Below are 11,403 nucleotides of genomic sequence, written 5' to 3'. Positions count from 1 at the left end.
TTTGATAAAGATAAAGTTGGACTCCAACTCCATTAAAAAAAAAAACAAACACGTAATAATTGAAGGGAAGATTTATTTTATTTTATTTTCAATAATTTGTCGGCTAGAGGAGGGAGAATTCAAATGCTAATTCTCCTTAAAAAGATAATGTCATGGAATTACGTGCCGTTTGGCAAACGATGCCATGAACAAGTATGCTCCATATTATTTGAAGAAAAAACAAAGATGTTCCATAGAAAAGAAAAAGGTTCGGCGCAACCTCGTTGGAGCAAGAAGCTTGGAGGGCTTAGGTACATCGGTTAGATTAGGCTTGGAGAGTCTATTGCTGTTCATGTATCCGAACTACATTTTCTAGTGGATTATTGACCGCTTGGAAGGCGGCGGAAAGGTTTTACGCTGAGGGCTTCAATTTCCTCTTCGATAACACATCGTGTGTTGTCCTTGTGTTTGCATCTCTCTTCCCTTAATCTTTGCCTTTTATTTTTTGCTTGAATGTGATTTTAATTGGCTTAGATTGTTTACCAATTCTGTTTATAACTTGTGTTCATTTTTCACACACTTGTTGTTTGTTATAAAGCTTGAATTGGTTGTTTTGTAATTGGGGGTCTAAACGTTCAAGGATGTTTGATACACATATTTGAACTTTCACAACTGGTTGTCATATGCGACAACTTTTACTTTGTCAATATCCTCTTTTATTGGGAAGCATAATCTAATGGTCCATAAGGCTCAAACAATTCAGCAATGTATGCCATGAACAAGTATGCTCCATATTCTTTGAAGAAAAAACAAAGATGCTCCATATTTAGCAAATATTGTAGCAGCTTTTTTATTATTTCCGTGTTCATTATTCTTACATAATAAGGTCACACAAATGTGGTCATGAATGACAACTGTAGTCATTCATTCATGCACAAAGGTTCTGAATATGAATCATGTAAGTCACAACTGGTTGTCATATGCGACAACTTTTACTTTGTCAATATCCTCTTTTATTGGGAAGCATAATCTAATGGTCCATAAGGCTCAAACAATTCAGCAATGAATCCCTTCTTTCTTTTGGGGTTCCACCCCATGTCTTTGCACAGTTGATCATTGTACCATATATGAAGAGCCCCAATGCATGATCTCCTGTAGTATTGCCCTGAGTATCTCTTCATGTACTCATCCCATTTTGCCACATCTTTTTCCATCTCTTTGATGCTAGGCAATTTGAATGTGCTGTCCAGAAGCTCTGCTAGCCATCTGCATCTCATCTCTGAGGTGTACAAGTTTGAAATACTTTCTGAAAATCCAATTACTGCTAGTTGTGGAATTCTAGGATGAATACATTCCCTGTTGAAGTCAAAATCTAATTTTGTCATTCAAAGTAATATTATTAATAAATTAATCATATTTTCTAAAATGGTGAATTTAAATAAGAGGTTAAGTGCAAACATGGTTTGAGTTTAGAAGCACATGCCTTGGCACTATAATAAACTAGTCCTAGCTAGTACTAGTCCACATTCTAAAAGTTTAAGTTATTATGGAATGATAAATTTAATAATTTAGTTATTATCCTAACACTTTTTCCCCAAAAATAAACTGAAGTTGTTTGTCAACCTAGATGAAATGATAAATAAAAATTCCATCTTTCTTATTTGACAAAATTTACCTCTAATCTGGTTTAGAAAAAAAAATTTCTTTAACAAATTACATAACTATTGGTATAAATATTCACATATAATCTTAGTCATTTGACTTTTTATTTATTTATTTGAATCACATGAGTAATGTGAGTTGTTTGAATAATTTAATGAGTCATGTGATTTAATTCATGTAGATGACTTATGAATTGTTGCTTAATGGGTTGGAGAAAATTAAATTTTATCTTTATATTGCTTATCATATAATATGTTAATTCATACATTTATAGTTATTAAATCTAATGTTATGTTCTTAAAAAAAAAAAATCTAATGTTATGATTCTCGTTTCTCCTTTTTTAATGAAAAGGACAATTTTCCTTAATTTTCTCCTCTCAAAGAAAATTATAACCAAAAAAAAAAAAAAAATCTAACCTGTAGAGGGGAACTGTTGCATCAAGCGAACCAGCAATGTAGTCTTTGAAGGTGGGGGAGACAAAAATGCCTTTGAGTTTTTTGTCACCCTGGAACCCAGTAGCCAATATGACCAAATCTGTCTTTAGGGGTTGTGCCTCACCATTAACCAAAATACCTTCTTTACAAAAGCTGAAGCTCTTACTCTTTTTCAAATTGATGCTTCCCTCTTCAACTTTGTCATAGAATTTTTCTGGTACCGTGGCAATCAAACAAGAATTGATTTCTTTATGGAAACTATGTTTTGGTACCATTCCAAACTTTGCCAGCCTCAGCTTATTTTCTATATGGCTTTCAACAAATTTAGAAAATGCCCATCTCTGTTACATGATCAAAACTTTGTAAGCTTCAACCTTATGATTAAGTGTTCAGCAAAAATTATTTTTGCCAACTTATTTTACTATTCAGCTTATTTTTGTTACTATTCATGAGTCCTATTGCACTTTTTAGTACTATTCATGAGTCTTACTGTACTATTTTAACTAACTTTTATCTTTATCTATAGTATTTTCAGCAAAAAATTTTCAGTTTCAGCAAAATAAGCGGATTCCAAACAGAAAAAAGAAAAAAAGGAAAAAGAAAATAGTGGAGGGAGGGGGTTAATGCAAAGAGACCCCCTCATGAGTCATTGTCTAACGCTGTGCTACAATTTATTTTTATTGGACAGATAATGATCAAGTAAGCAATGTGTTATATAGGAATCAATTATATTTGCATGCATTATGCTTCACATGATATCAATATGATCATTTTCTGTTAAATAAAAGTGATGGAAATCTACTTAAGGGTCAACTTGTGTTGTTTTAAATCCTACTGCAAAGGGTCCAACAAATAGAGATTACAGGAAATCTAAATGATGACCAAAATCAAATCAAATTGAAGGGTTTGATGTTTTACCATAAGTACTTTGTTTGATGATGATCCATACCATAATGACCAAAATCAAATCAAATTGAAGGGTTTGATGTCCTTCTAGTTTGTTTGATAGTGACCCCATACCTTAAGGACTGCCACCAAAAAGAAAAACTCAAAAAAAGGGAGAAATTTTACCACGGGGAAAAGAAGTGTTGCTAGGAGACTTAGTAGGAAGCCTTCACCAGGTTTGTGAACCAGTAGCTCGGAGAAGCGACTAAAGTATAAATAAGTAAGAGGCACGCCCCATGGAAGGTAATCAGGAACGTTCCAATGTTCCATCTTGTATAATACAGTACATGGATGTTCAGTGCCTGCAAATTTATGGGTAAAAAAGCTATCAAATACAATAAATCTAAGCATAGGGATACATAGTAAATAAATTCTGTTCAGGAGCATTTTATCATTTACAAAAACTACTCTATTGACTAAAATACACTTCTGGACCTAAAAGTTTGGAGTCATTTTCATTTTGGTCATTTATGTTTTAAAATTTTCATTTTAGTCTTTCATATTTGATTAAGTTTTCATTTTCTCCAATATGAAAAAAGAATCATACATGAAGAGTCAAAGTGAAAATTTTGAAAAGTAAAATGTCAAAATGAAAACAATTTCAAACATCAAAAGTTAAAAGTGTACTTTGGTCTACAAGATATTATTTATATAAATATAAAATGTAAGTGAAATTTGTGTTTCTTACCATTGGCCACTGAGCATTCCATAGCAATGTCCAAGGCATATTTTTGGAATCCTACAACAGTGACTTGCTTCCCTTTAACAAAGTCAGCAGCATTTTTGTAGTCCATGGCAGCGTAATCCATGGAGTGCATCACCTTTCCATGAAATACTTCTGGGCCTTGGTTTGGAGGGAATTCAGGAATATTTGGAAAGTCACTGAATCGCCCAATGCAGAGGATCACAAAGTCCACTAAGTGTACCTGCATTTCCATTCACATAAGAAGGAATAAGATCAAGATTCTAAAAAAATATTATTTTCACTACTATTCTACAGTACAAGGATTCCCTTACAGTGATTTCGTGAAAATCCTAATGTAAAAGATAAATTCTTTAACTGATCTGATATAGTTAGTTAAGCAATCCAAACTTAATTAGCTAAAAATCAGATAAAATTTAAGAATTGGCACAATCCCCCATTCCACCTAGTCCTAACCTATGAAATACGGATGCGTTTCCAGATTTGGGTGTGAGTGCGGATGCGGGTGCGGGACTCGACAATTTTTGAAAAAATAAGGTGCGGGTGCGGCAATTAAAAATATTTTTATTTATATTTTCTATATATTTTGAAGGCAAAAATATATTTTTATTCTGGGAAAGCATGCAAACAACATCCTTTGAAAGCATGCCAAACAACATCCTTTGAAAGCATGCAAAACAACATTTTGGGAAAGCATGCAAACAGCAAATGATCACAAATATATTTCACTGCTGGGAAAGCATGCAAACAACATCATTTTCTATATATTTTCTATATGTTATCCTTTTCATTTCAAATATATTTTCAAAGGCAAGAAACACAAAACAAAAAAGAAAGCACAAAAGAAGCAACAAATATTCAGAATAAAATTGAGGAAGGATAGATTTAGGATGTTTGGGCCTCATTCAAAGCTGATTTTGGCTGTTCCGACATTATTCAAGTTCAATTTCGACTTGTTTCGGTTGTTTCAGTCAGTTTCGGCCACCGGCCAATACGACCCAATTTTGGTTGAATTTTCCTTGTTAGGCTCGAATCAGAGAAAATTGAAGCTGAGTCAGCGCGAATTGGAGCTGAGTCGACGCGAATCCATTAAAAAAAAAAAAAAAAAAAAAACCCTCAGACGTGGCACCGATGCACGGGGAGTTGCGTTGGTGGCTGCACCCCCGCGTCAGGCCACGTCAGACTCCGGTGCAGCACCCTCCTAGCCGCGTCGGTGCTTCCTAGGTCCTAACCCAAAGCAAATAAACTTCATATATATCAAGTGCACAAAAAATCATGACAAGAAAATGAACAATTCGAATAGGTTATGTGTGTTTGCATATTATACAACATACATACCTCAGTTGAAAAGCTTTGAGCATCCTCTACCATAACCTTCCATTTCCCTTTAGAGCCAAAAGGGTCACCAATACCACCCCACATACTCCAAGATTGCATCTCTTCCTCAGATGGGCCTTCATACTCGATGCTCAGAACTTTGGTATTAAATTTGATGTGCCTAAGCAAGTCAAAATGGTTAGCATAGGATTGAATATAATCAAAGACTTGGTGTTGGTTAGGAAAGTCTTCTTCCACTGTAGAAGGCCATGGAAAATCTGAGAACTGATATACTGGTTTTGGAGTTTGGAGCTTTGTGGTCTCTACGGTTTTGGTCCACACTCCTCCGATGCTGCTTTTGGCTTCAAAAACGATTGGATGAAAACCCTTTGACAAAGTGTACTTGCAAGCCAAAAGGCCACTGATACCTGCTCCAATTATAGCCACCTGCCTCTCCATTGCTTTGTGTTTTGAGTATCAAACTTAATTTGTATGATTCTGCCTTTATAGATAAATTGAGACTGTACTGTCAAAACACTCAAAACTAGATTAACTGAGACTGTCAATTCTAAGCTAGATCCTCTTTCTCTCTCTGGTGAATACTGAATTGTATGGTTTATCTATTCTTGATCTTGCTAGTACTAACCGTGGAACATGGCAGACAATGAAAGGTAGGTGCAAATTGTCCTGGTCGGCTGCTCATAGAATAGCGAAAGTTCAATTACCATTTAATATTTGCATAGAATAGCGAAAGTTCAATTATTAATTTAGTGATTTAAACATATACTCCCTCCGTCCCACTTTGTTTGTCCTGTTTGAAAAGTCAAATTTTTTAAGGGAACATCATTTATTGTCTTGTCTACCTTTTAAAAATGTATAAGTTTCAAAAACTACCCTTAAATAAATTTATCAAAAAATTGAATTAGTAAATTAATAGGGGTATAATAGGAATATTAGTAAATTAATGACTTTTATTTTTAGAAACAGGACAATATTTTGGGACATCCCAAAATGGAATAAAGGACAAACAAAGTGGGACGAAGGGAGTATATACATTAGATTAGAGGTGTTCTTAAGAAAAGAGAGGAACAACTTGAGAGGATTTGAAAGGTTATTTTAAACTCTCAGAAGTTTAAACCTTTAAATTTGAAGAATTTATATTGTCAATTCAAAATAAATATATTAATAAACAGATCAAGGTAAGGGTGTTACTTTTTTAATAGTGATACTTTTTTATTGGAAACACTCATATTGTTTGTCTGTAAAGTATAACTGGTAGGGTACAAAGAAGGGTTAACTTGCCCTTACTTATAGTGTGGCTGTGAAATGTGGTGAGATATATATATATATATATATATATATATATATATATATATATATATAACATAGTTTCTCGCAATTTTGGGTCACTAAAGGAAAAATTCTTGAATTAGGTGGGAAAACCTGCTCTATCCAAAGTTAAGTGTTATTTCAGTCAAAGATGTGAAATATTAGCATTTCTTACTTACCATGTTTAGTACACATAAATATAATAATAATTTATATAAAATCGAAGGCATCTAACTTTTGGTTGATCTTATGATCAAGGAAGTCAATACCGTACCGGAGGCTATACTAGTTTGGCTAGTGGTATGATATATTTCAAATACCGGTCAATACCGATGTACCGTTTCGGGTTTATCGCTATTATTATTATTATATATATACATACTTGATTATTTATTTAGAATTATTTATAAATCTATATAAGAATCCTTAAATTTATAATAGCATATTTCTCTAAATTAATTGCTTATTTTTAATATGATTAATTTTTGCTCAAATATCAACCCAATAATGTAAATTGACATACTAGATTGTAATAATAATGAAAGATAAAAAGATGATATTAATTATTAGAAAAAAAAAAACATAAAATTGCTTACCAAATATGAGTGGCAGCCAGCCTAAAAGTCAAAGCATGTTGGAAATTTGAACTCATTAGAGTTCACGTGGGTGTGTCAGAACTCACACAAAACAACTAAATAAGAGCCACACACACAAAACTAAAACTCACACAAAACAATTAAACAAGAGCCACACACACAGCTAAAACAGAAAGCACAAGAAGAGAGTTTAGTCTCGGTCAAAATTGAAGAAGAAGAAGAAAAATAAGAAGAAGAAGAAGCGGCTGGATGTCTTCCCCAGTTTTTCAAACACACAGTAAAGCAACAAATTATTTCTCTCTCACAGCTTTGGCCTTCACTTGCTCTACCTCTTTCTCTCCCTTTCTTCTTCCTTTTCTTTTTCTTTTTTCTTCTTGTTTGTACCGGTCCGAAACATATTTACCGGCCGAAACAGCCGGATTTCGCCGGTAAGGCCGGTACGAGGCAGATACGACCGGTATTTTTTCCGGTACGAAACAATGGGTGTACTTGTACCGGTGCACTGGTCGGTACGGTATATACCGGCCATACCGGCCGGTACGGTACGAAATTAACATCCTTGCTTATGATACATTGTCATGTTAGATTTTGAGGTCCTACAAATTTATACGTTAATATTTTAAGATATTTTTATTTAAATTCAATTACATATTTGAACTCCCAATTAGAATCTTGACTCAATGTATTTTCTTTAAATAATTCTCCATTTGTCCCAAATTTTTAGACCCTTGTGCTGTTCACCGGAGTCATGGAACCCTCTATTGAGCCCTTCTAACGATGAGCGTGGGTTTCTAGTGCCGAGTTGAAATGGTCACCTAGCTCCTATATCTTAGAGAAGTGACTAATGGATAAAAAATTCTAAGAATATAACATTCCAACAAAATCTAAGATTATGCAAATCAATCAAAACCTAAAGCAATTAATCTGTACATTAGTATGGCTTGTACAATATGGGATTGTTGAAATTATATCCATTTTCTTATATCGATTTTGACACTAATATAACACCACTGTTTGAGCTTGGATTATCTTCTTCTTCTTCCTTTTTTATTTTGGTAACATTTTAGCTTATTTGTATATGAATTACTTTTAAAAGCCTCATTTTTTTTTTTTTTTTTTCACATGTATAATGTATTTTTATCAATTACCAGAAAATAAGCAAATAAGCATTAAGCAAAAACCTAATCCAAATGCATTCATGTAATGATATGGCCCTCACTTATTAAGTGTGAGTTTGAGCTCAGATGTGAAGGAGAAGTGGTATAATATTAGTTAAATAATCAAATTTATTATTTTCTAGCAGCTTAAATTTTTGGAATAATAGATAGTTTATTAGTTACAATCAAATGAATTGAAACTCAACCATTCTAGCTTAATATTGATCATAATATAGTTTATTAGTGTTTTATTCTCTATGTAAAGTTCTGCAAAATTTGGAAGAATTTGGGTTCATAATCTTTAGATCTCTTCACCCCCACTTGTTGTAAGGAAAAAAAAAGGTAAAGTAACTACTAAGACATATGTGATTCACTTGTTAGGAACATATGTCACTATTTTATGTAATTGACTAATTTTTTGACAAAATGTACTTTACTTGTATTTTGGTAGATCTAGGATGTGTTTAATACTTCAAGAAACGTTCAAGTCTAGTATTAAAGTCATGAAAATTGGACCAAGAAACAAGTGAAGAAAAGCTGTTTACTAAAGCTGGACAGATAGCTTGACAGTTACTATCTATCGAGGTTTAATGAGGCTCGACAAATACTATCTATCAAGGTATCTATCGAGGTTACGGAAATTCATATTTTCAGATCTGATTTTTGGCCCATGCTTATGTATTTGTGTAGGGTTTCTTTTCTCATAACCTTAGACATATATAAGGCTTATTTTAGAGACCGTCATATAAGAGAATACGAGGAGAATATATGCAAAAGCTGACTGATGCCTTATTCTCTCTGAAAGAAGCTATTGCGTCTTTGTGCCTTAGGGTTTTGTAATCAAGTGCTTCTTGATCTTCATTGTTGATGAAGTGAAGAACTTTGTAGCTAACATCTTCTTCAAGTTGGTGTGTTAGTCACATACTGGGAGCCGTGCATCATTGATTAGTCACGTACTGGGATCCGTGCAAAAAGGGTGGCGTTCATATATTGAAGAGTTTAGAGGTTCTGAAGCAGTAGAAGCTTTCTGCTGTAAGTTCATCTACGGGGATTGTAGAGTCTAAGGATAAAGGTTTTGTACTAAATCTGAAACTTCTCTTTACTATAGTGGGTTGCTTTTTGGGAAGGTTTCCCCCTAGGTTTTTTTTTTTTTTTTTTTTTGGACTGTAAAACTAGTTTGTTTCATTAGTTTTCTTAAGTCATCATATCTTTTCTTATTTATTTTTCAGCTGCATTATTTTGATATGATATTAATGTTTGTTTGTTTTAACAAGTTTTATTCATAATATATCTAATTAACAATTTGGGTTTAAAACTTATTAATTCTATGAATCAGGATCTAAATTTCCCCACAGTAACCAAATGAGATAGTTCCTTTTTTGTAAGAGGTCCCAAAATGAAGTTGATGTAATTTCAAGTGAAAATAAAACATTTCCTTAAACTCTATAAATTTGGCTGCAAATTGGTAAGATTGAATCTTAAGAAATAATGGATTGAAAAGTCAATAATAATCATGATATTACATTATTATACTTTTTGTTTAGAGTTGGTGGCTTGAGTGGTGTATCTATTTGAAAATTGGATAAGGTGATCCTTGGCTTTTTTTATTTCATTGGTGGAGATTTGCCAACTAATTCTCTTCATATTTAATGTGAAAGGTTGGCACCGAACACTTTATCTAAGTGATATTTTTATAGAAAAGTTTTTTTATTTATTTATTTAATGTCATATTCATTTTTGGGTCATGCTAGGGCACTCGTTAATAATTCATTTTAAGAAAGATTTAATACTACTTTTATGAGAAATGAAAAAAGCTGTCAAACTATTAATTACTTTTTTTTTATTTTCTATAAAAAATTTTTTTAAATAAATTATTAATGAGTGCCCTAAGGGCACTCATTAGCATTTTCCTTCATTTTTTTCTATAGAAACGTCCAGACCGGCATGTATTTGCCACAGTTTTATTGAGAAGCAACCTATAAGGTCTAGGAAGATGCATAGAGATTTTATTTTATGAATAACAATAATTGATTAACTTATTCTGTATAAAAAATACTTGAACGAGCTGTCCTCCGGAATCTCTGGCAAGTTGACGTTTACTTCCTTATTTTCTATTCTTATATTTTATTACTTTTATCTTTGCGTTTGGGGCAATGACGCAGCTAGTGAGGTTCTAACCGAGGCGCGTCTATTGCTGGTTGAAAACTATTTCCAAACCCCACCCAGGCCTTTGAGAAATCTCTGGCAAGTTGACGTTTACTTCCTTATTTTCTATTCTTATATTTTATTACTTCTTATCTTTGCGCTTGGGGCAATGACGCGGCTAGTAAGGTTCTAACCAAGGCGCGTCTATTGCTGGTTGAAAACTATTTCCAAACCCCCTCTTGACCTAGGCCTTTGAGAATTTCTGGAAGGCTCCCAATTGGGTAAAGCCCTACAAAAAAAAAAAAAAATTTATTACTTTCGCTGGGCCATAGTAAGGGGCTAAACAAAGGCATTTAGCAAAAAAACACTGTTTCATAACTAAATGGGGATCTATCACTTTTTATAATATTGGAGTTCACTAAACTCGAGTTCCCTATTTTCTATTCCACCATGGCACGGCTGACATGGCATTTGGGTATTTGAAATTACCACTTAGTACTCGAGTTTCTTGGGCTCAAGTACCGTTTAGTAGTGTACCCGAGTCCATTGAACTCGGGTATCAATCTGTATTGGCTCCAATTCGTTGAGTGCAAAATGCCTGTTGATACTCGTGTCCATGACAGTCGAGTAATATGTTAGCAGTACTTGAGTCCATTAAACTCAGGTATTGTATTGGCCCTAGGAGAGAATATGCCCGTTGATACTCGAGTCCACGAAACTCAAGTACTGTGTTAGAAGTACCCGAGTGCATTAAACTCGAGTATCAATCTGTACCCCAATTTTTGGAGTGAAATCATGCACTCTTTATGTCCAAATTACGTCCATTTGCATGAAGTTCTCGCTTATTGCTATACTCTTAAAATCTTTATGTCCATTTTATTTTTTTGTGAACGTTTTTTTTTTTTTTTTGTTTGGTAAGTTAATTTTGGTGAATGAAGCCAGAACTTCATGCAAATGGGTTCAATCTACTCGATGGACAAGAGTCATAAGACACTGCCAAAACCCATTAAACAACATTAAAGGTTTCCTCAAGAAACAATCAAAGCGACCACTATTTTAAACAATTGCAGATTTGCAACAAACAATTTCAAAGTTGGTACAACTAACTTCAAATTAATACTAAAGAATATAAAAG

The 11,403-nt window shown here is 33.4% G+C and overlaps 1 protein-coding gene and 2 pseudogenes across 1 annotated transcript; 2 read left to right on the top strand and 1 right to left on the bottom strand.

The window, feature by feature from the left end:
• Window positions 1-663: 663 nt before the first annotated feature.
• LOC115967327 (probable flavin-containing monooxygenase 1) lies at window positions 664-5,697 on the bottom strand. Its single transcript, XM_031086400.1, has 5 exons — window positions 5,063-5,697; window positions 3,710-3,947; window positions 3,148-3,323; window positions 2,059-2,417; window positions 664-1,335 (listed from the first exon to the last, which is right to left on the bottom strand). Exons 1-5 carry the CDS (start codon window positions 5,498-5,500, stop codon window positions 993-995), a joined length of 1,554 nt encoding a protein of 517 aa, XP_030942260.1. The 5' UTR covers window positions 5,501-5,697; the 3' UTR covers window positions 664-992.
• A 4,561-nt stretch (window positions 5,698-10,258) lies between these two features.
• LOC115969682 lies at window positions 10,259-10,383 on the top strand (annotated as a pseudogene).
• Window positions 10,384-10,419: 36 nt separating this feature from the next.
• Window positions 10,420-10,551, top strand: LOC115969678 (annotated as a pseudogene).
• Window positions 10,552-11,403: the final 852 nt, after the last annotated feature.

This window comes from Quercus lobata, chromosome 11 (assembly GCF_001633185.2).
Source record: "Quercus lobata isolate SW786 chromosome 11, ValleyOak3.0 Primary Assembly, whole genome shotgun sequence".
Taxonomy (NCBI): domain Eukaryota; kingdom Viridiplantae; phylum Streptophyta; class Magnoliopsida; order Fagales; family Fagaceae; genus Quercus; species Quercus lobata.
Note: the sequence above shows the minus strand (reverse complement) of the source record. Positions and strands in the feature narration are given on the sequence as shown.

What these genes read in the sequence shown, in the direction of transcription:
- LOC115967327 (XM_031086400.1), bottom strand. Translation starts at nt 5,500, where the DNA reads ATGGAGAGGCAGGTGGCTATAATTGGAGCAGGTATCAGTGGCCTTTTG. An exon ending in CTCAAAGCTTTTCAACTGAG is followed by an intron (nt 3,948 to 5,062) that starts GTATGTATGTTG and finishes ATGGAAATGCAG; the next exon opens with GTACACTTAGTGGACTTTGT. An exon ending in GGAATGCTCAGTGGCCAATG is followed by an intron (nt 3,324 to 3,709) that starts GTAAGAAACACA and finishes ATAAATTTGCAG; the next exon opens with GCACTGAACATCCATGTACT.